This window comes from Diabrotica undecimpunctata, chromosome 4 (genome assembly GCF_040954645.1).
Source record: "Diabrotica undecimpunctata isolate CICGRU chromosome 4, icDiaUnde3, whole genome shotgun sequence".
NCBI lineage: Eukaryota > Metazoa > Arthropoda > Insecta > Coleoptera > Chrysomelidae > Diabrotica > Diabrotica undecimpunctata.
Genome location: NC_092806.1, coordinates 163079725 through 163105911, shown reverse-complemented (window position 1 = coordinate 163105911; position 26187 = coordinate 163079725). Strand labels below are relative to the sequence as shown.

The following is a 26187-nucleotide window of genomic DNA, read 5'->3' as shown; positions in this document are numbered from 1 at the left end:
GGAATTTGTAGTATTTTCTTGTTTCATTTTTATCAAATAAACTCTCATTTAACGTTTTATGTTTATACTCCCGTTTCTTATGTCGATGGATATGCTTCTTCTACCTTCTGAGGCGTCTATTCTGAGACTGAGACTCTTTTTTTCGTGTGCACCCTTCTTTAAGAGTGTTTTGATACGTTGTATTTTTGCTGTTTTTTTGACATCTTGATCTCATTACCATACCACTGACTTTATTTCTGCCCTGCTTTTATCCCATTTCAATCGATTTCTACAATAAAATATCTTGCATTTTATCTACTGCTACTACTTGTCGGTTTATAACATTCTCTGCCGTTTCCGACTTCCAATCCCCACTTAGTCCGGTTGTTTCATAGGTCTTCTTCTATGGCCCTCCCTCTCGGTTCTTTATTTATTCCTTGCTCCAACTTTTTTTCGGTCTACCTCGTTTTCTCTTTCCTTTTGGTTGCAATTCTAATATTTCTTTTGGTATTCGTTGTTCATTCATTCTTTGTATGTGTCCGAACCAGATAAGTTGTTTTGTTGTTAGGTCATCTGTGATTGTTCGATTGATTCCCGTTATTTCTCTATTGCGTTCGTTGGTAATCCTTTCTCTTCTAGATCTTGCTGCGGCTCTTCTCCAAAAATCGATTTCCGTCGCTTTCAGCGTTGCCAGTGTTCTTTATTTCAGTGGCTATACCTCACAGCTGTATAAAGTGATAATTTTTACTATAGTCTTATATATCCTCTTTTTATTTTCTTTGCTGATGGATTGGTCCCATAAAATGCTGTTTAACATCGTGATGGCTTCTCTCCCTAACGTATTTCTATCTCTTATAGCTTTGTCTAATGTTTCATCTTGTGAAATAATGCTAGATGTACTTAGATATTTGTAGTCACAGCAGTGCTTTATCGTGGTGTTATCGTCTAATATGAGATCTTTTTGTTCTACTCCAATGTACAGGTATTCGGTTTTCTTTACTTCTAGACCCCATATATCCCTTCCCATAACCTCCAATTAATTTTCGTGCCATATAGTTTAAATCGTCATAATCTTGAGCCATTATTACTTGATCGTCTGCAAAGTTGAGCGTACATACCATAGTGTTGGTGAGCGGTATCCCCATTGTCCTGCATTTTTGTTTCCATCTCTTTAAAGCACTTTCGAGGTATATTTTAAATAAAGTGGGGGACAGACAACATCCTTGCTTTAATTATTTTGATGTTATAAATCCCGTTGTTATTTGTGTCTCTGCTTTTATTTTGTTATTAGTTCGTTGTTATTCCGTACCATCTTTTTTCCTATTATCTAGAATAAGTAAAAAAAGGGGTCAATAGTGGATTAACCCGTACGAAATCTTGCTTGTTCTTCTGCTTCATAATCTAAGTATTCTCTCTAGATTCGGATCTTTAAAACCTTTTCGTATATTCTACTCATAGATCCGGTTACAGCTATTCCTCGCTAATTTTCATAATTATTTTTATCACCCTTTTTGTTTATAGTATTTTCCGTAGAGATTTTGCTTGTGTTTATGCATTCTTGAAATAGTTGTCTAAGACAGTTTCCAGCTTTCTGTGCTTCTGGTTTCTCCTAGATAACTATTTATTCGTTGTCAGTTTCTTTCCCAAGACTCGTTCTTCTTCTTAGAAATTTTCCTTCGTACTTCTGCTTGTTTTTCTTTATATTTTATTTTGTCTTGTAATGATTTGGAGTTTAATTATTGTTGGTATAGTTGTCTTTTATATTTTATTTCTTCCTCTATTTTGTTATCTCACTAGTATGGTTTGTTTACCTTGGGTTTTATGAGTATCCCATTGCGTCAAAGGCTGCTTCGTGTAAACAGTTTTTTATATGTTCATATAACTGGTCGATATTCTTAGGGGCGGGAATTTGTAGCTTCTAATCCAATATATTCTTGAATAAGCCCTATCCGCTCTTAGTCCTTTCGTTCTTAACGTGAAACGCTCAATAGTTTCTTTCACTTCTGTCATAAAACTTGGCTCTCCATAGAGCTAATTGTAATAAGTTTCTCGATCTTGGATCGATTAAAAATTTTCTTCTCTAGCAATTAGTTTTAATACATCTCATTTCCTAAAGTAGAAACTATTCTCTTTAATAGAAGTGGACATTTAGTCGTCTTAGATACCTAAGATATCAAAAATATTGATCCATGTGGGTCTCTTTTCAATGGAGAATGTAAAGTATACAGACGATACCTATTATTATCTCTACTACTGGAGTCATTCCGAAAACCTAATAGAAAACATAAAACAGCTGGGTCATAGTGAAAATCTTCGTAAGACCACTCACAAAGCTGTTCTACTTTCGACGTCCAGATTGTTATACATGGAAAGGGTCCCATTGGAGCCCAATCCTTTTGATACTGTAGGTTTCTGGGATGAGTGAATTGTCCTCTTAGAGTAAAAATAAATTTGAAGATAATATTTAGCTCTCTTAGAAATTTCTGATCTGTAGAATTATATAATTTGATGTTCCACGTTCATATTTCTATTAGATGTTTCTTCTACCGGCTCATTGTCTTTTCTTCGTAGTACCGCTTCCCCAAGTATGTTGTTTTTTCGCCTATTAGTAGATTACTGGGACTGGTATTAGCAGCTTCGACTTCTAGACATACCATTTATATTTCATTTGCTGCATATTTGATCTTATGATTGTACCGCTTTCATTCAGTAGAGAGAAAGAGTCTCGTTTAGTACCAGAAACTAACGAGATTGTTAGTAAAATAAGTCCCTAGTGTATATGATTATTATTAAACTCCATAAAATAAACAAGTATTGATATTATACCCAATGGATAAATATTGATCTTTATTCCATTAAACTATTGTTTAAACTACAAAAGCCAATTATTCAATAAATAAATTAATCCAAACTATACAAAGGAGACGAGATAAAATACCAATCGCATAGCTTTATTGTGATTACCGCCTTTCACATATTAGTGCCGGAATAATCAGATTCTCGAATATGTACAGGTACGCACGAGTTTATCAATATATATTTTGAATTATATTAAATAAGACCAAATTACAGCAAATGCTAACAAAAACTTATTGTTCATTCAAATACAACAAAGCAAGATTTATTATTAACATTAGCAGCAGTCAACAACCTGCTGTTGGAATAAAAAAGAGAAAAAATACCTGACCTAAATTTCAAAAATTATTTACGACGATGAATAAAATTACATGTAATTACAGTAGGCGGACTAGGGCATAAATTTTTTAGAAAATAATTATATTATGTCGAGGGTGTGATGATATAGTTATTTACAGAACGGATTAAAATTAATACTTTTCAACTGTAGCCAATTCTATTTGATAACTGTGTAGCTTAACATAAAAAAGGTCGATTCCACAAAAACATTTTATTTTTAATAAAGTCTTCTATTTATCCAAGACATTTAGTTCAATAAGATACAACGATAAACCTATATTATTTAATTGACGAGCATAAAAAAAGTCAGCAAAAATCACAATTCCATAAAACACAAGAGATAAAACCGAATAAAAGTTATTTTAAAACAGATGTAAACTTTCATATAATAAAACGTTGCAATATAAAGAGGAAGGGCAAACCGTGTCTTAAGTTTGTTAAAAAATATATAGAAACGATAAAAGGGCGATTTAGGAGAGGGTGGGGCATTTTGAACCATCTAAGAAATATATGCTCATACAGTTAAACAAAAAATTATTTTTTTTCTTTAGTTAATTGGAACTTTATTAAACTTTTAACGGTCATTTAGTTGCAATTGAAACTGAGTTTATTTAAGGTATTTGTAGCAAAAAATGACAACCGACTACATGTCAAAAGTTTACATTTCCCCATAGGGTAAAAAAGAATTTCGTAACGTATGCCACTACTAATTGACAAACTTGAGGAATTATCATCATCCCTTGAAACTCTCATTGTTGTTGGAAATTTCAATTTTCCAGAGATTAGCTGGCCCGATATTTCCAAAACTGATACTAACAATTTCCAAAATTTGTTTAAAAACTTTATCGTGAACTCAAATTTATGACAACTGACATGAACCTACAAGGTTTACAGCCAACAATTGTCCTTCAATTTTAGACTTATTTTTCACAAATGACAATCAATTAATTTTTACACTTGAAGTGTCCTATCTTAGGTTTTCTGACCACTTGCTTATTACTGCTCACATTCAGTTTAGTTTAACACTGCTTTGCAAAAATTACCTATGCCACTACTGATTTCGTTAATGTAAATTCATTTTTATCACAGTTAAACTGGCAATCTATTTTTCTTAATTACTCTGATTCATCGTCAATGAAGGACTCTTTTCTTCATACTGGTATTACAACAATTTCTGATAACACAATCTAACGGCAGCTATACAGGAATCGACTAAACCTTGGATTAACCTCTCAGCTACCCATTACATTTATTACATTTTACATAAGCCAAATTTTTGACGAACATATAAACTTACTGGTTCCCTTGATGATTTTTTCACCCACCGTATTTTTTCTAACCGAGTCAAACAATCATTGCTAAAGTTAAGAACTGAACTTGAAGAATCTACCATTGCAATTGGTAATAGTAAAAAAGTTTATTGGTACATTTGCACATCTTTATTTTCTAAAGTCTCAATACCACTACTTCAAAAAGCTAACGGGTCTTTATGTTCTTCGCATAACGAATCTTCGGAATGTTTATCGTTATTTTTTTCTTAGGTTTTTACAGATGAGCCTAACGACGCCATTCCTAAAAAATGTACTCACATTTCTCTAAAACTTTTGACAATATCTCTTTCACACCTTATGCAATTAAACATCATTTATGGAAACTACGCAATAATTCGTCACCTGGATTAAACCTTTTTCCTTTTTCCTTTTTCCTCAATGTGTAGAATCTGTAGCCAGCCTGCTTCTTTTAATCAAGGTTCTCTCTCCTTGTCCTGGAAATTGGCTTTGGTTACTCCTATATTCAAGAAACGAAAATGAACTTACTTTTAATAATTATTTTCCAATCAGTCTGGTTTATATTGTCGGCAAGATCATGGAATCCTTTATTTCGGGTACTGTATCTGTGAAAAAATGTCATCCCTCTCTAACATCACGGCTATATCAAAGGTCACAAACTTACTCCATTGTGTAAATGATTGGTCATCATCTTTAAACAATTGGCATTCCGTTGATGTAGTCTACTTCATCATTCAATCTTCGCTTATGCACTGCTGGACATAGATCTCCCTCATAATTTTCCATCTATTTCGATCGATTTCGAAATCGTAGTCTACTTACACTTCTCTAAATCTTTCAAACGTATTCCCAAACGTCGATTATTAGCTAAATTGGATCACTATGGTATCCGCAGAAAGTTAAACATTTGGATTCAAGATGTTCTATCCGACAGATACTTCAGGGTTCGTGTTGGGAAAACTACTCACTGGATAAGCCAGCCAAGAGTGAAGTCCCACAAGGATCAATAATTGGACCGCTACTTTTTTGTACCTACACTAGTAATCTTCCGTTCATTGTATCCAGTAAGGTTTCTATTTACGGTGATGATACGAAATTATGTATGAATCCAATTATTAACCAACATGTTCTTCAACACGATGTTGATGCATTATTTTCAGAACGGTTAATTTCGCGTAACATTAAAAAAATGCATTGTTCTGCATATCGGCAAAAATAACCCATCCCTACCATACTTTATTAATGGACAATTATTAAACTCGGTAACCTCCTACACCACAATGATCTCGAAGTAATAATTAATAGTGACTTAAATTGGTTTGATCACATAGTGTCAGTGTGTAAACGTGCAAGGTGTAAACTGTTTTTGATCTTATATATCTAACCTCTATTGGTAAATTTTACTTAATATACGTCAGACCTATTCTTAACTTTGCCGGGCCAGTGTGGAATCCAGATCTTAGTCACGATAAAATCCTACATCCTACTTGAAAATCTTCAGGGTACAGACATAAGATTAGCATATAGCCGTGTAAGACCTAATTATGAAATTGACTATCCATGGCTCACCTTAGAATAGAACAGAAATATGCGTTATTTCACAAATATGCTTAAAAAAAGTCAGAAAAATAACAATAACAATTTAAAATGTACTAAGTAAGTCGTTTATATCACAAAATAAAAGATAATAAAATATACAATCCCTTGCAACATTTAACTAAATTGCAAATTGCATAATAGAACCTTACGAACTAATAAGTTTAAGATGCTGCATGTAATACCCAAATATATTATAAAAATACTTTAGTTGCTTGTAAATAAATGTACTGTAATTTCTTAGTTATTCGTTAAGAGACTCTTCCACTGAATAATATGGTCTTTCAGATAGGTCTTTCTTTTATCATTTTACGAAACTAAAGGAAATGAGTTACAGATTTAAGTTGCAAAGGGAGATGGTTGTATAATTTTTTGCCGAATATAATATGGCTTTCTTTACTAACTCAGTGGATGGGACCGGTAAATACACATCAAAGGTTGAATTTCTGGTGGAGTAGTCATGATTAGGTATTGCTGGAAAAACATGTAGGTGTTTACGAATTAAAACTTTCTAAAAACACTTTCTATATTATATAAAGAGGAAAGAGTTAAAATCCTGTGATTTTTGAAGTGTGTTATTTTACTGAGGCCTAAAAGTATTGCTCTTTTTTATAATTTAAAAATAACATCAGATTGGGCAGCTGTACTAGAACCCCAAAAAGGAAGACCATTTCGAAGATGAGATTCAAACAAAGAAAATATGTTATTTTGAAAGATGCTAAATTGATTTCCTTCGAAACAGATCTTATTGCATAGCAGGCTGAGGCTTGTTTCTTACTTAAAAAATCAATATAAAGGGATCATTTAAGGTTGCTGTCTATAAAAATCCAAGAAATTTTACAAAATTAACGATACTGATCTTTATTAAGAAGCAAGGGTTAAAGAGTTCCTTTATAGGATAATGTTTCTGTCTTATCCTCGTTAAATGAGTCGAACCAGGTTTTTATTTTAAGTAGATCAGAAGTTATAGTTGCGTATAGAGTTGTAATATTAGAGTTCCTCCAGGTGATACAGATATCATCAGCAAAAATTTTTCCATCGATTTTTAAGTTAGTGATGTCATTTATAAAGATAAAAGTAGAGGACCCAATACTAAATCTTGTGTTACTCCACACACAATACTTTTGTGACTAGAGTCAGTATCATTTGCTCTAACTAGTTATTTCCTATTCGTCAAGTAAGATTGGAACCAATTCAAAGAAATACCTCGAATTCCGTCGAAATTTAGTTTTTTTTTTGTTATCAAAATGTAGTGATTTACACAATCAAAACCTTTGGCATAGTCGTAAAAAACTGTGGCACTGTAAACATTAGTATTTAGTGCTTGATAGACCTTATGTAGTATAGAAAACATAGCATTCTTGGTACATTTATTAGATAAAAAGCCGAACTAACTTTGTGTGAAACTGTTGTTTTCAACGAGAAAAGACAAAAGTCGGGCTTTTATAAGTCTCTCAATACTTTTGGATACGACCGATAGTAAGTATTTTTTACCACCCTTATGAAGAGGATTAATAATGGCAGTCTTTAAGCACTCTGGAAATATCCCTTTTTCAAAGGAATCATTAATTAGTGAGACTAGGACTTCCAACACATTTTTGGGAGATTTAAGAAAAATTTTATGAATAGTCCATCAGTAATACAGGAGGATTTGCTTTTGATACTACTGATTGTTTGAATCAGTTCAGATTTATCAACTAATCTTATAAAAAATGAATTCGAGAAGTTTTTTGAATTGGGAAGATGGGAAATAGTATCTTGTTGTGGCAAAATAGTTGATATTTTTACTCACATTAATGAAGTATCCATTTAGATTTGTTAGTTTTATTTCGAAGATCGTTTATTATAGACAAAGTTTCTTTTACAAGATTTTTAGAGCTTCTCAGATTGTAAAGCGTACATTAAGAAGTGAGAAATTTTGGACAGTATATTCAGTTATGGTAGATGTTGTTTTAGTAATTCTTGTAGAAAAATTAACGTGTATTGTGAAACCATTCGAGTACCGACATCTTCGAGGTGACTTATTGATGTCCTTTCGTATTTTTAAATTTAATTTTGGAAACCTAAACTACATGTTCACTTTAAATCAAGACGAAAAATTAAGAGGCCATCGTTACAAATTAAAGAGGGAACAGACTACTGCAAGGTCCATAGTGAACTTCTTTTCAAACAGAATATTTAATATCTGGAACAATTTGGATCAAGACACCATATCGGCAACTAGTGTCAACATGTTTAAAAATAAACAACAGCTTTTTATTACATTTATAGGGCTGTTTTATTTTAGGCCGCATTATTTATTTATTATGCCACAATTTTGTATGATGACTTAATTGTAGGTTTATAATTGGTATTAGTTTTTTAATGATATGTTTCTTATATTTGGGCATATTGAAGCTCGCTTCTCGGCCTTAAAAAAATTGTTTTGTCTTCTTTAGTGCAATCCTTACAGCTAAAATGTGTCCAAAGGTCGTGATAAATATTTCTTGTGTCGTTCATCATTTTGACCAAGCTTAAATTCGACTTTTTTAATAATTATCCGTCGCCGTCTTATAGAAAATTATCTGAGACTTCTAGTGGGAATACATCGGGATTCATAGCGTTTATTTAATACATTTAGTATATACCCATCTTTCATAGAATTAAATTATTAGGAAAAGTTCAAGGTTAATATCTGTAAGCATTTCCCGTTAATCTCATTAAAAGTTATACTTCGCTGCTAGAATCCTGCTATTGCATTATTAAACAAAAACTAATTGTGTACATTTAATTAGAATTTACACACCAAATGCATGTGAGGGTGAACTGGGAAAATGGTGTTCGTGTCAACTGGTAGTTTAAAATATCGTGATGTATTTGACCCTTTTAGCAATTGCTATTATACACAGTCTTATATTATACACACTCTCAGATAAAAATATGAAAAAATTAATGCATTGCGATATCGCACAACAATAAACGTGACTTTAAAAATGCACCTTCCACTTTTTATGAACCTACTTCAACCCTATTTGTTCATTCATTGACCTTGTAACCCAACAATACGATTTTTTATTTTACCTATTATAATCATTCACATTCAGAATGATAAAATAAAATCACGTTCGCGAGAAATTTGTCTATTTTTATTTAAAAATAATAAATTGTTTGCTCGTGTGAGTCCATTTCAAACTGAGTAGTAGAAATAAATGACAGACTTACAATCTATTAATTTAGTACCGGTAACCGGTAAAGTACAATCTATACTCTATACAAAGCTAACAAAATTATATATTGTAATACTACTAATTTAATTAAATCTTATATCAGGTATGGTACAACAGGTACCAATATTACTTATGTTAGTTAAAGTTAAGGAAGGGGGTGGTTTTTTATTGAATGTAATGATGACATTAGGATAAAAATAATATAAGCAGTACTTACATTTCGGTGCAAGTTAGACTGTGAAGATAGCGTGTTTCAAAAAGAAAACCTTTCAGAGGACCTGTCAATTTCTTCATCTTTACCCTATTTAAAAAATATATCATACATTTCACTCTAAAGTGACTTACAATACTCCTTTACAATACAAACGCCTTTATTACTTTATCATACTTTTTCCCCTATTTACCAACAAACTTTAACTTTCTGAAAAATGTTATCAAGGAGCCTTGTTCTGGGTCTTCCTCTTCTTCTATGACCAATGAGTTTAAAAATATATTCTTCTTTTTCAAGTTCCACCTTCTATCGAAGGTTGGAAATCATCATGGCTATGCGGACTCTGTTGACTGCCGCTCTAAAAAGTTCTGCACTACTGCATTCAAACCATTCCCTTAAGTTCTTAAGCCAAGATATTCTTCGTCTACCCACATTTCGCTTTCCTCGGATTTTGCCTTACATAATAAGTTGTAATAATGCGTATGTTTGCCTTCTCATCACATGTCCTAAGTACTCAAGTTTTCGTCTTTTGATAGTTAATATTATTTCCGCCCCATTTTCTATCATTCTAGTTACTTCCACGTTTGACATCCTTTGAATCCATGATATTCGTAGGATTCTTCTGTAACATTAAAATTCAAAGACGGCCAACTTATTCAGATGGACTTGTTTTAGTGTCCAAGCTTCCAAGCCATAAAGAAGAGTAGAGAACACGTAACATCGAAGCATTCTCAGGCGTAGTTCTAACCTTATATACCGACAACAAAGAAACTTTTTAAGTTTAAAAAATGATGCTATTTCAATGCGTGTCCTAATTTTTTTAGTTTGGTCTACATCTGATGTTATCCACGTTCCTAAGTATTTATAGTTATTAACACTCTCAAATTGTAGTATCTTCAATAGTCAATTGGATATTTGCATGTGCAGATTTAGTCATGATCATGCATTTAGTTTTTTTTTAAATTTATCTTCAGTCCGTACTCATGACAGCGTTCATTAAGGCGTTGCATTACGTTCTGTAATCATTGTTGTTATCCGTCAATATTACTGTATCGTCTGCAAAACGTAAGTTATTCCTGATTCAGACCATTGTATATCGCTAAGGCCCAGTATGTTAATTTTCATTCTGGACATTTCCAACACAGCGTTATCCAGTTTGCCTGATTGGTATAAACTTCTTACGTTCCATGTTCCGATTTTCAAGGCTATAGAGTTATTCTTATTTGCTTGACAGGGATTTACCTTGATGACGACCTGAGAGGCCCTGTCGTCTAAATCTGATGATCCTCCCCTGCCGGATCTTGGATTCCGAGTTCCATGATCATTAAGTAAATTATCCATTAGTGGATCCATGATGATTTTTACTAAGGATATCCTTACGGATCTTTAATATGGTAGTCATCCCCTGGCTTTCCACATCCCAATGCCGTTGACTTATTTAGTTCTTCCGTCTTCGGAGTTAATTTCTATGCTCCAGGGCAAAGGAGCAATGGATGCAAGGAAAAATCCAAGGACGCAGAAATCCAGGCCGTAGAAGAATGTCCTGGATGAGAAATTTAAGAGAGTGGTTTGGTTGTACCACTAACGAATTATTCAAAACAGCAGTAAATAAAATTAGAATCGCCCTAATGATATCCAATCTACGATAGGAGAGGCACTCAAAGAAGAAGAAAAACATGTTTTCATTACTTTTAGAGTACAGGTCCCTGAACCGTATGTTAGGTCTGGGATTATTATTGTCTATTATAGTTTTATTTTTGTATTTCTCGATATCATTGAGGATTTAAGGAGGAGATTGTTGGCCGTTCAAATTCTGCGGTTAATCTCTGCGGTAGTATTGTTTTCAGTGTTAAGGAGGACGTTGTTTTCTATAACAAGTGGTCGTATGATTTGTGCGAGCTTATTTTCATGTACTTTGTTTTGTTGGTGCTTGTTGCTACTAATTTATTATATATTGAACCTTATATTTTCAGAGCCAGATTGAACATTAGAAGTAGAAGAACATTAGAACAGTATACAGACGAGATGGTCTTCCTGGCGTTTTAAAAGGTTCAGACAGTTTCCCTGAATTCGTACTCTACATTTAACTTTTTAAAGAGTTAGTTTTGTTAAATTTACCAACTGATTTGGTATTTCTAGCTCTTTCATTTCTTTAAACATTTCTCCTCTATTCAGTAGGCTGCTTTGTAGTATATAAATATGTGATGAGTATCTATGCCATATTCCTGTGTTTTTTAAATTTGTTTCAGTTTTGCAATCTGATAAATTGTCGATTTATTACCTCTGAAATCAGCCTGGTATTTTCCTACTATCCGATCTGCATAGGTGGCATACGGTGACATAGTACTATGGAGAAGATTTTATACGCTGCATTTAGAAGCCTAATTCCTCTGTCGATAGAGCATTTAAAGACATCTCCTTTTTTGTGTATGGTGCAAAGTATTCCAATATTCCATTCATTGTAAAGGGATTTATGTGTCCATGTTTCTTTTATAAGCTGCTGTAATGCCATTATGGTATCATGTCCACCTTCTTTATATAGTTCAGCTGGGAGATTATCTATTGCGGGTGATTTGTTTCTAGCTAGTTTTTAACTGCATTTCTAACTGCAAGAATCGTTGGTGGTTCCTCGTACCTTTCGTGTGTTCTCCTTATCTCATCTCTTTCGTCTTCCAGGTTTTCTTCTTTTTTTCTGTTGATGTTAACTTTCTTATAGAATGCTCTGATTTCTTCTTATCATACACTTATAGATCATATATTATCGGATCTCCCTTTATATGAATTAAAGTAAAAAATGTTATTTATTCTAATAATTATTAATTCGTCTGATTTTTTTTTAAATAATACATTTTTTACAAAACTATGCTATTATTTTTGTTAACTTCGCAGATTAAGTCTTTATCAGCTCTACCATTTTCCTCTCAGGGTGCATTTTAATTCTTAAATCTTTAATGGCCATTTTACAATATTTATTGTTAATTTCACTGATTCTTCTTGTATTTATATATTTTTTATTGTTTCTTTTTGATTGATTTTAATTAAAATACCAAATAATAACTAATTTTTCTACTTCATGCCAAAAATAAATTACATCTTAAGCATTTTATAAAGAATATAATCGCAATTATCTCACTAACGAAGCCCCTGGAGAAATATCTCGTTCACAGTATTATGTTCAACATGAATTTTCATCGAAACTTAATAGATGGACATAGCGCAGGAGATTAACTTTTTAGTTGATGAACGCCGTAAGCAACTGCTTAATTAACACACCACTAATAATGTTGTCTGATAGATATTACGATACTAATCGATATTTGTCAAATAAACTTTATTTAAATTAATGAATGTAGAGGAGTTGTACCTAGTCTCATTATATTGAAGAACATACAGTAACTCCAAACACATAAAAAACTGTAGACGTTTAAAATTAAATATTAAGTCCGTTGGAATCATCGTTATATCCGGGATCAGGACATCTTTTTCTTTGTATTTTTTATTGATTATCAATGGTGGATGAAGCTATTTTATTTCTTTTTGACGCATATATAGTAAATTTTTACATAGTTTATAAAGAATCCCTTAGGCGAAGTAAAAGTAGAAAAAAGCAATATCTCACCTTGAATATAAATCCAAATTGGCTACCAGTCTTATAAAAGATTTTTCTGCGAGAAAAAAAATTGGGAGGCCATTAAACATGGAGTATATTCAAAATATTGGTCATTTGCCGCAAAAAAAACACGCGAATACGATGCCAGCAGTGCTCAAAAACGGGATTACAGAAAGGCAGTGATTTATAGTATGTAGACTATAAAGTGGTTTTGTGCTTGGATTGTTTTAAACCATATCAAAGTGCTTGAACTATTATTTTTAATTTTTGTTTGTTTATTGCACTATTGTGCAGTATTTTTGTATTATTTAAAGTCATGTACCTATTAATGATATACTTTATATTATTTGGTACACCCTATGTAGCAGAGAAACTAGTGTAGCATTTTTATTAATCTAATTTTTATTGTCTTTATTTATTATCAAAGGTTCTACATTGATAACATTTACAAGTTTATTAAAGTCTTATTACGATATTAACTAATTTATTTCACAATATTTATTTATATTTATTTCCGGTTTACAATTTAAACTCGATATCCAAATCTAACTGTCCCTTAAATAAAAGGTTCCTCTATATTTATACTAAACAACCTTTAGACTAGAATTCCGGCGATTCCCTTCGAACAGACGAGAAGGTCACCCGGACTGGTTTTTCATTCGACCTGCTTCTGGAATCTTTGAATCGTAAGAGACTTGTCAGATATTACCTGGGGTTTCTGCCGGCTGGTGTATGATCTAGAAAAGACTTGAATGGAATAGAATTAGAAATATAATGTTTACAGTAAAATATGAATCATATATTTATCGTAACACTAGCATGACAATTATTCCTTGATTGAGCTCCGGTACAACGGCTGATCAGCATTTTTTTCATAGAAAAAACAAAAATGTAGATAGTTAAGATAATTCGCTAGCGCACTATATTCACGGCACTATAAGAAGAAACGAGACTGGACGGAGACTGGAATATATGAATATTGAGACAACGATCATGAGGAAAATTACAAAGGAGAAGATGTCTTAATCCCGCTTATACCGATGATTTCAACGGATTTACAATTTGATTTTAAGAATCTAAAATTTCTCCTTAAGATTTTGCAATGAGATTAAAAAAAATCAAAAAGTGAACGGTTGGATGTCGCGCTTCGGAAAACCGTCATTGCTCTAAGTTTCCGAACCTCAAAAAAGAACGAAAAATATTGTTTATCAGAAAGCATTAAATTGAGTTAACTTTTTCTATACGTAGTATTTTTGAGTATTTTTTTGGTTTTCTATTAATTTTTAGTATTGAACTTTAACATATTATTTAATTCTAAGGCGATACGAAGTTCGCCCCATCCGTTAGTTAGTTTTTAATAAAGATTACATGTTGTTATTCTGAAAATGTATTATATTTTTTCATCTTCTACGCTATTTTCAAATGATAAAATGTGCATGTGAGTTGAAAATAACATTTTTCAATGAAATTGGAACATATTTTGTAACAATATACCATAAACATTCTAAAACAGTTCCGTGTAATCCACTTCATTGATTTTATTTAACAATTCACGAAATTTTTAAAATTTTAACAAAAATAAAAACGTTTTCACTCAATTTTTAGATTTTGGTTTACAACAATGATATATTTAAATATATTATTACCTATTTTAAGAAAAGTTTTTAATGAAAAATTATGAAAAAATAAAATAGTTACATTACTCAACAGTTTAGTTTGTTTTTTCATTTCGCTGCTATTGTTGGAGTACATCGCATGCATTTATTCCCGCTTTTATAACACCTGTAAACATCGAACCTTGTTTGAAATAATTGCTTGTACGTGCCTTTAAGCGCAATAATTGGGAGAACAAAAATACAGGAATGCATACAGCCCTGAAAAGTCGGGATGTAATTTTTTTGTACAATATACAATCGTTGCGAATCGTGATTGAATCGGAAATTTTTCTCGTCTGTTATGCGATGTTGAAAATATAATGTAGTATTAAAATAGTAATAATAATTTAGTAATAATACTTTGTTAGTTAATTACTCACCGGTGATGTTGTTTGATGAAAAATATATCTAATGTCATACTTTCTCTCTCTATCTCTCTATTATATACTATTTATAAAATGTAGACTAATTAAAGTTTTTTTTTCAGAAGAAACGACATTCGTTATGTCCCTAAAACTAAATTCGGACGAAGGAAATGGACCTGTCTGCTTGTAGAAGTTGCTTCTGTCACAATTCTCAACCGAATGAAGAACCAATGGTGTCTCAAGAGTGCCAAAATATAGTAGTATCGTATCCGGGACCAAGTTCTGCCAACAACAACAGTTCTGGAGACGATGCAGTAGCACCATCCAAGAACTGCTATAGATTAGTCGTACTAGGTAAGTAAATAAATCAATGGGTATATCTATGTATAAAAAAAATTGGGAAACTGTCTTTTGCTGCCTTTAATACTGTATTCGTTGTCATTTGGCTTATACAATCATTGTATTCTACTCTTCTATTTCTTACCCAGCCCTTGATGTTCTCCAAGTTGCATCTACGTCGTATATCTGTACGTCGATTTTATTGCTCTGTCCTATAGTGTCTTACCATCAATTTTTCTAAGTGTTTTCATCTCTGCTGTTTCTAACATTCTTTTTGTCCTCTTTGTGTTAGGTTGTGTTTCTGCCGCGTATATCATTATTTGTCTGATGACTGTTTTGGAAATTCTGTCTTTCCCGATATTTTTATTTCTACATATAAGTATAAGATTTTAAGTCTAATACATATATGTATCTAAAGAAATTGTCCTACCACTACAAAACAGATGATATCTTGAGAAAACAAAAAAGTGTCAAGTATTTCTTGTTTAAGATAGTTGTGGTTACTATGCACAGTTTCTATAGATTTTTTTTGTATGATTTTGCTAAACTTTTGCATAATCACGCTGTCACTGGTCTAATTTTTTATTCTAAATTTTGTTCATCATATGAGAGATAAGTAAAATACTACAAAAATCCATTATAATGGAAAATCGAAAGTAAAATAGTGAACAATTCCAACAAACGATTGAAGATAACAAAAACTTTAAAGTTTTAAGGAAAAAATTAACAAATGGCAAAAATGAAATAGCAAAATTAAAGGATACAGATAGAAATATCGTTATTAACAGGGTATTGTAGATTTCTATACAGAATTATACAGAAGTCAATCAAGTTATAATAAGTAGCAAACAAAAAAGTTGGAGAAATCAGGAAAAAAATCAATCAACCAAATGTCAGAATTAATGCCTGATATATCAACAGACGAAATAAGGAACGCACTGAAACAAATGTAAAGAAATAAAGCTTGAGTAAAAAATAATATCGTTATAAAAGTTGCAAAGATTAGAGGAGATTATTTTTTATAGAATATAAAGGAATCGTTCAACTTCTGTCTGCACGAAAGTGAAACACCTATAAGGGGGTACGGTGCACTTACCATTTTATTACACAGAAAGATCGATTTAACATACTTAAAAATGACTTACCCATCAACCACTTCAACCACAAGTTATTTACAAGAATCATAGCAAATAGAGTGGAAACAAAATTGGCTTTTTTTTAAACCTAGAAAACTGGTAGGTTTTAGAAAAAACTTTGAATCAGACAGAAGAAGCAGAGGTAGGCCACCGTCACGATGGGCAGACGATATCAAAAGAATCGCTGGAAATTGGCTGCAAGAAACTCAAGACCAAGAGAACTGGAAGAAATTAAAGAAGGCCTATCTTCAACTTTAGACACAGTAAGCTGGGTGATAATAATCATGTAGTTCTATATAATTTTTTTACATTATAATATTTATAAAATCCAGTCGGTTTAATAGATCCAATTTCTTTTCCTTGTTTCAGGTTCCCGCTTGAATTAAATAATCTAGTAATTAAAATATTTTTACTTGTAATTTTTATCATAATTTACACCAAATATTATTATCATATATAAAATAAAACATTTTCCTTCTTTACCTTGTATTTCTAACTGTACAAAAAATATATTTCACCTTTATAGTATCTGTAAAAGAAATTTTACGACCTGTTAAAGCTCACGGCTGAAAGCAGAGTACAATATACATCGTTAAAAGTTGTTTGTCACTAATTCCAAGATATTGTCAGAGAACACTGGATCTTTTTGCTAACTTTTCAAGTACACAATATTTTGTCGTGTTTTCATATTTCTCATTCTATATTTATATTAATACATTTTATTGATAACAGATCGTTTACTTATAGTGATCTATGATATCAGACGAGACATCGACAAAATGAATTTAGAGTCATTACAGTTGCACCTTAAGCTAAGTAATATAATTCATCCAATACTGTGGAATTTTTTTGATAAACTGACAAACTTCCGAGCAGAAGTAGACTTGGACCTTACTAAGAAAATACAAATTAAAAAGTTTTAAAATTTTTTACTACACAGCGGCCAAAGAAGGAAGAAAAACTATCTGAGATTGGATGAAGCCACAAATAGTGTTTTTTTAAATGATTTCAATTTTGCTGTTGCACCTGCACGAATTCCAGTAGAAAATATTATTACCAAGGTTGAGACTACTATTACTAATCTCCCAGCAGAAACAGCGGAGATCATACGCCAAGATGTATCAAAAATATTAAGAACAGCCAAACCATCAAAAAAAAATTTAACCCACGAAGAAAAAGACGCCTTACATAATTTGAAGAACAACAAAGAAATCTTGTGCTCCCAGCTGACAAAGGCAATGCCACGGTAGTAATGAATATTCAAGACTACGAAGCGAAAATAAACGATATCCTAAACGATACGACATATCAAAGGACCTCGTCGGACCCCACAAAATATCTAGAAAAAGTAACAAAAGCCAAGATCAAAGCCTCAGACATCAAGAAAGAACATGAGTTTCATCTTATTATATCTAAATAGAAGTTGTCAAGATGTGCAAAACTTTACGGCCTACCCAGGGTATATAAGACAGGATTACCATTGCGACCAATAGGTAGGTCTATCGGATCTTTTCTACAAACACTGGCAAAATTTTTGGCTGAACAGCTACAACCATATGCAAAAGAAGCGGATTTTTACCCCAAGAATGCAAGCCACTTCATCGAACGTATAAAAGTTGTGGCTCTTGTGCCGGGACATTTATTAGTCAGCTTCGATGTGGTTTCACTTTTTACGAATATTCCTATAGATGAATCATTAGAGGTTATAAGCAAAAAGTATCCAATACCACAGGATACTCTAAATCTTACAAAGCACTGCTGAAATAACACATATTTCATCTATAAGGAGCAAAGATATAAACAAGTTGAAGGAGCACCTATGGGTTCACCACTGTCACCGGTAATAGCAAATCTATTTATGCAAGAAATATAACAGCGAGCAATAGAAATAACCGAACGCAAACCCAAACTTTGGCTTAGGTACGTGGATGACACTTTTATAATATGGACACATGGAGAAGAAAAACTAAAGGTATTTTTAGAACACATCAATAATATCTTCTTCTTCTTAAAGTGCCTATCCGTTCCGGACGTTGGCGATCATCACGGCTATCTTCACTTTGCTTATTGCAGCGCGGAACAGTTCAGTGGTAGTCGTGTTATACCACTTTCGCAAATTTTGAAGCCAGGAAATGCGTCTTCTTCCCGGTCCTCTCTTACCATTTACTTTCCCTTGGAGGTAAATCCATAATATACACATAATACATAATATACACATAATATCCTGTATACATATACAGGTAAATCAATAATATACACCATAAAATCCAGTTGTTATGGAACTGGAAGAAAACGAACAACTGCCATTTTTAGATGTGTTAATAATAAAGAAGAAAGACTAGTACATAGGACACACAGTATACAGAAAATCCACACCTACCGACAGATTCTTACATACCGATTCACATCACCATCCTGCACAATTACATTTAGTCATTAAAACCCTGATGACACGATCCGAAAGACTAACAGATAAAGAAACGCATAATGTGAAAACAGCACTAAAAAAACGGCTTTTCAGCATATACCATTGAAAATGCACACGATGCTCAAAAAATAATTTAGGATCGAACAGAAGAGGAAAAACCGATTGCAAAAGTAATTCTACCATATGTAAAGGGTACAACAGAGAAAGTAGGGGAAGTGCCAAGAAGAAGGGCTTGTTTTAAACTAAAGAGCTCAGAGGTTCCACTAGCACCATCGCAAAGGCGTATTGATCTGCAGACAAGGGTATTAATGACTATTAATTTGTGAAGGTAAATGATGAGAGTTGGAATGCAAGTAACGACTGCTATTATATTCTTGAACATTGATGTGCATAGTGCTCGGGTATCGAAAGTTTTCATAAAAATATTGGCAATTATTGGAGATAGTGGAAAGCCCATTGGGGCACGATTTATTTGTCTGTATCCGACGCCTGAGGACAAAAAAAGATATAAGAAAAAAAGAAGAGGAAAATAGGGAAAAAAAAACAATCGAGATGCAACTGACTTTAAATTTATATTTTGCGGAAATATTTAGACAATCGTTATATAAATATCAACCAATTATGCTCTTGGTTTTAATTTTTGTTTGTGTTGTTAAAAAGCAAGCATTTACAAAGTTTTTATATATCTATAAAATTATAAGATCCATTAATTTTGGTGCACTCTCAAAAATATACTCATAGAGAGACCACTCATTACCATTATATTTGACCTACCAATAAATTTGTCAACAGAATTTTAAATAATATTTCACCGAATATGTCTTAATAAATTTTAATGTAAATTTTATGAAAACGCGATATAAATTTTTAACCAAGCGAATATTTTATTTATTTTACATAGTTTTCTATACGTGCATCGAAGAGACACATTGAACCGAACATCGAATTGTTGTCAATAATTTATAATTCGCTGCAGTGTATCTACAACGTATAAATTCGATTTAACTTAATAGTATTATCTACCATATCCGTTTAATTTTATAACCGAGTATTTGACGAATTGATTAAAAGACCAATAAATGTAATTTGTTTTAACTGATTGATTTTGAATACAAAAAATTTTTACTTGAAGCTGTAAATTGAAAATTGAATATTAAAAAATATTGGTTTTTGGTCGACTGACACCTCCGTATTTATTATATCCGTATATTTTTTATTTATTTTTATTCATTTTTATAAATTTTACCTATTTTTTTTTAATATGGGTATTGTAAATTTTCTTGGGTGCCAAATGTGTGGTTAAATCGATCTTTTAATATTTCAAATGTATCTTGTCTAGGTTGCCGCCTATCTGGAAACCGTTCTTGATCAATTCTAGCTGATAGTAATGAATTTTTATTGCATTCTCCCAATATCCAGATCATATTTACCATTTCATCAGTAGTAAAATTCACTATTGCTAATTTAAATTGAATTAATTACTGAATTACTAAATAATAATTGTTGCTAATTTACGGTGTATCCCAATACTGAATTAATAAACAATAATGTCAAACTGTCAGTTTCTGACAAGTCAATCATGGCCAACTCACAATAATTATTGGTAAACGTTAAAATATATATCTACCAAACTAATACTTTGTTCTATTTAAAATTATCAAAAAAATAATGTACTTGCATTTTGACTTATCCTTTATTTGATTTAACGAATATTATAAAAACGATTATGTTTTATAATTGTTAACAATTATTAAAAAACTATGGTTGCAATAGATCAATGTTCCTATACTCCGTTTTACCTATACAGGGAGTTAAACTTAATACGATTTTCAGGTAATATTGGTTATAACTTTTTAAATAATCGGTATAACATAATAAAACTTTACATTGTTGTGATGTGGAAGTGAAGCAGATTTCAAATTTAAAATAAAATACAGGATGTTCTGTTAAAAGAAACATAAGTTTGTTCTGCCACCATCTTATGGAACACCCTGTAAGATTGTAACTAATTTTAAAATGTGTAGTTTAAAGCTGCCTACAATTTTTGTCAATAACTTTTTTTTGTAATTTTTACTATAACAGATCTACTCAGCTTCCTCACACTAATCAATCACCCTGTATATTCTCTCTCATAATATGGATCACTGTCGGTTTACTTAATCTTAACCTCTTAAAACAGTGTCTATCATTACAAAATCTCCCCTCTCATTTGCCCATCTCTGGCAGTTAAAAATGTGGGCGAGAGCGTCCGGTACTCCACAAACAGTACAGTCTGCCGAGGCAGATTTGCCTATTCTATTTGTGAAAGTGCCGAAACTACCATGTCCGTCAGAAACTGCGTCAGGAAGTAGCCCAGTTTGCTAAACTTACATTCCCACCACGGTCTCAGATCGGGAATAAGCTCATTTGTCCACCTTGTCTTTCCACTATCATTCGCCCATTCTCTCTGCCACTCTACTATCGTTCTTTCTCTCTCATTCTTATCGATATTTACATCCATCCTCCTTGCATATATCCTCGCTCGCTCTTTGCACAATAAAACGATCGGTATCGCCGCTCCAATGACATATAGAGCCTCATTCGAAACTGTCCTATATGCGCTAGATACCCTGAGAAGCATTCGCCTTTGCGAAGTCTCCATCATCTTAGCGTATTTCGCAGTGTTGAGTACACTGCACCACACGGGGGCAGCGTAGGTAACCACCGACTGGAAAACTCCATTTAGCACCTTTCTTTTGGTGCTACCTGGGTTTAAAATGTTTGGCATCAGCCGTATCAACGCCTTTAGATTTCGGTTACAAGTTACCTTCTCTACTGTCTTTTGGATGTGTACTCCGAACATTAGTCCTTCCGACAACCAGACTCCCAGATACTTAATTGATTTAACCGGTGCAACCTCCACACCTTCCACTATAAAGCGAAGAGAGGATTTTTCCCGGGTCCCTTTGAGAACTAATACCTCAGTTTTCTGAGACGCTAGTAGTTACCCTACCGTAAAAACAGTGGAACTTGTCGCCCTAGCCTTTTATAAAGATAGATATGATATATTTTGTATATTTTTGTTGATAAAGTTAACATGGACTGATTTTTGTTCGGTACAGCCTAATTTTTGAGTTTTTTGTCCAGGAATATATTTTGTTAATTGCTGTTGGTAATGTGTTTATTGCGTCTTTGATAGTGTCATCAGCAGACAGTATCGTCAGCAAAGGTGGCAAAGGTGGCAATGGTATTGTTTTAATACAGGTATATCGCACGTGTTTACTAAATAAAGGACCGGGCCCAGCACTCTACCTTGCGAAACTCTTACTATAATTTCTCTTATGCCTGCATATGTATTTTCTTATTTAATTCAAGTGTCTTTCAGATATATAAGACTCTTAAATTTGCGAATATTGCTTGGACATGAATGTTTTTAGTTTACATATCGAACCTTATGCCATACTTTACCGAAGGCTTCAGCAACTTAAAGAAATATAGTAGAATATACCCTCTTTTCTTCTAATGATTTTTTGATGATATTTCTGAAGCCTAATTGATAGGTCTGAATGATGTAATTTGTTTTACTAAATGTTTTCATTCTTTTCGAAGGAGAGTCTCAAATACCTTCGATATTACAGGAAATACTTTTCCTACCTTAAAATAAGTTTTGATTTTTTTTATTCCGATATTACCCAATGTCTTAGTTTTTATAAAATGAATTGACTATCAAAATATCTTAATGTAAAATTTCAAGAAATAAAAATAGGATTGGATGTCTACCGTACGTAAATAAAATAAAAGAACGCAATATTATATACGAAAGTGAACGTTTTTTATTGATTTCTCTGTACACTTATAATAAATTCGAGTTATATAACAAGGCGATTTACGGTAGTCTCAAGAGGAATAACTTGCTAACAAATTTCGTCAACTTTAGAAAGCATTCGAGACATTACCAATCGATTTGTTAACAAAAGGCTGTATTGGTAAATCAGTTTACCTTTATTTTCGAAAAATACTTAAAACGCTTTTCTTGAATCCAGACTTACGAGAATGAATACAAAGAAAGGTTGAAGTTTGAAATATAATTGACAATAAAATCCCGTATGAGTATATAAAAAAGAATGATAATAAAATGTATTTTAAAAATAAGGAAAATATTGCCGTGGAGTTATACTTCCAACGAAACAAAATTAAGTTCTGCATGAAGTTTTAGCAGAGGGACTAAAATATTTGACTTAATTTAGAATAGTTTAGTTCAAACTTTAATAACTCGACGTGCTTAATTTGCCCATGTAGTACAGATACTTTCGTATACAAAAAAATTGCTCTACATGTTATAAAAAGCAAAGGCCTTACTAATCAAAAAAGTGTATATTAACGGGAAAAGGGAAAGGGTAACAGTCCACGAATAGAACTCTCCTAAAAAAAGCTCACAGAACTACTATGACTACTAGTTTCAGCAATTAGTTCTATGTATGCTAGTAATAATTGTATTTTTTTATGCTTTTGCTCTTAAATAAATGGCGAATGCGGTTAAATAAATGGTGGCTGAGCCCGCAGGCGCATTCACGATTTAATTGTAGTTGGTAGGTGTGCGTCTACAGTTTCCGAAGTTTATTGTGAAAATGGTCACACAAAATCGTAATGGAAGTTTAGGTTAGGTACGATAGGTGCACAATCCATTAAGATAAGTAGTTATTAGCACTGTAGTAAAAAAGATTAAAATGGCAACCAGAAGGAAAGAGAAAACGAGGTAGACCGTCAAAAAGTTGGAGCGAAGGAATACATAAAGAACTGAGAGGGCCATAGAAGAAGACCTATGGAACAACCGGACTAAGTGTCGATTGGAAGTCGGAAAACTGCGGAGAACGTTATAAACCGACAAGTAGTAGTAGTAGTAGTAGTAAAAACTAAATATTAGGTCTGAAAAACATTAAAATATTAAAAACTTTACTACTACCATACTCAGTCTTCACAGCCACTGTTGTTATCAGTGTTGTCGACCGTATTATCAAAACCTTTAGGTCCTATGGTCATCTGGCTTTTTATCAAGTCTTTAAATAATGTTCTGTTGCCGTGGTCATGTAAAAGAGGAAGAAACTTTTCTAAATTATCTAGTTTTGTCTTTTTAATATGCATGCTGCAAGTTTATTTCATTTTTTATTGGTATCTTTGATGCTTCAAGGATATTCTCAATTTACTTACAGCTGTTCTAAACCGTTCGTGTATAGTGCAACTGAACCACTCTCTTAAATTTCTCATCCAGAATATTCTTTTGCTGCCCAGACTCACTTGTTTTTAATCCTTCCGTCCTCCGTCCTAATAAATTATAAATGTTTCTTAGAAAACTTTCGCATTGAAAAAGAAATGATTGTATTAGTAATCTTAAAAGTATCCTAAGTCGAAGACGTTAAGAGCTATTGATTTCCATTAGAATGTTAAATATTTTGAAGAAAAATGCTTTGCTAAATACGCCTAATGATAACAATGTCGGTGCTACATTCCGAAAAGCCACAAAAATTTACAACGTTTGGCCAATTTAAAATAGACAACCGCAGTATTTTATTAGATCTATCTATAGTCTCGCTAAAAGGGTATGTTTTCACTATAATAGCAATGCTCTTTGAACGCCGAAAACTCGATAACAGCGTAATTTGAGCGGCCGTGCTTTAACAAATAGAGTGGATGCGGTAGTTTTACTGGATAAGTATTCAAGTACTAAAGTCATTGGACGTTATCATTCAATTCCTAAATGGAGTTTTCTCGATAATAACTTATTTATATTTTACAATATAAAAAAATTGAAGATATTTTAAGCTTTAATATATCTAATTAATCGACTAAAAACTACTGCAGTGCCAAGTGGTAAACTTCCAGCAGAAATTTGGTTTAATAAAAAAATAGATCTAGAAAAGATACGAATATTTGGATCAAACGGCTTGGACTCACGTTCCTTAAAAAGTAAGAGGAAAGCTCGATGAAAAAAGTCAAAAAAATATTTGGTAGGATACAGTAATAATGGATATCGTTTATGACATCCATTAAATAATAAAATTGAAGTTTCTCTAAGTGTGATATTTGATAAACAATATGTGAAACAAACCGAAACTTTTACTGAAGAAAAGGAAACATGTAGAGAAAGATTATTTCAAAAATGAAAATGAAGAAAAAAAGGATGAGACTACAAGAAAAAGTAATAGAGAACGAAAGATGTCAATTAAATATAATGGCTATGATATGGATATGAATGGCTTCATGACAGCACTCTCAGCAGGAATTTTACTATCTGAAGTTACAAATATTACGAAAAAGCAACCAAAGATAAAAAGTGGTTGGAAGACCAGAAGACCTAGACTTCATTGTTAATAAGTTCTAGAGAAAATTAAAACTTGAAAGTTGGTGTTTCCTCTAAATGAGGTGAATACAATAGAGTTCAGATAAGTATTTATACAGAAAGAAATAAAATGGAAAAATTTTCAAAAAGGCTCAACTAGTTGCAAGAGGTTATAAACAAGAATTTAATCCAAATGAAAGTATTTACACTCCAGTGACCAGAATAATAACTTTAAGAGCACTATTGGTATTAGCTCTTAAAACAGATTCAAAAATTCTAAATGGAAAATTGAAGGATCCTGTTTATATGCAACCACCTACTGGACTTTCGCAAGTTAAGCAAGGTTATGTGTGTCAACTCAGGAAAGCTTTATATGGATTAAAACAAAGCCCGAAGTGTTGGTATGATCAGTTTCATTTATTTTTACTTGATAAGAGTTTCAGAAGATCTACTGTAGATCCCTGTTTATATATAAAATGTAATACTTACTTGCTTATTTGGGTAGATGATGTGATGATAATATCTAATAATGTCATTGATGTAAATAACATACAGCAATTATCATCCGAATTTGAAATAAGTCTTAACTAATAATTCAAATAAAAATGTGTTTCTGGGTATTGAAATTGAAAAGGAAGGTGATTTTTTATTAATTTCACAGAAGAATTTAATTCTAAAAGTTTTAAACCAATTTAATATGAATTATTGTTAACCCTTGAATCTGCCTATTTAACCAAAATTAAGTTTAATTAAAAATAAGAATGATCTCCCTAATGTGCCTTATAAACAACTTATTGGATTACTTATGTACATTATGTTAGGAACAAGGCCAGATTTATGTTTTACAGTAATTTATTTTAGT

General features: G+C 32.2%; 1 protein-coding gene across 1 annotated transcript in view; it reads left to right on the top strand.

Annotated features, from left to right (window-relative positions):
- The window catches only part of LOC140440397 (GTP-binding protein Rhes), an 81572-nt gene that overhangs the window by 2930 nt on the left and 52455 nt on the right, over positions 1–26187 (top strand). Inside the window, exon 2 of the mRNA XM_072530872.1 lies at positions 15229–15460. Within this exon, the coding sequence (XP_072386973.1) occupies positions 15277–15460 (184 nt within the window). The 5' untranslated portion in view covers positions 15229–15276. The remainder of the gene's footprint in view (positions 1–15228; positions 15461–26187) is intronic.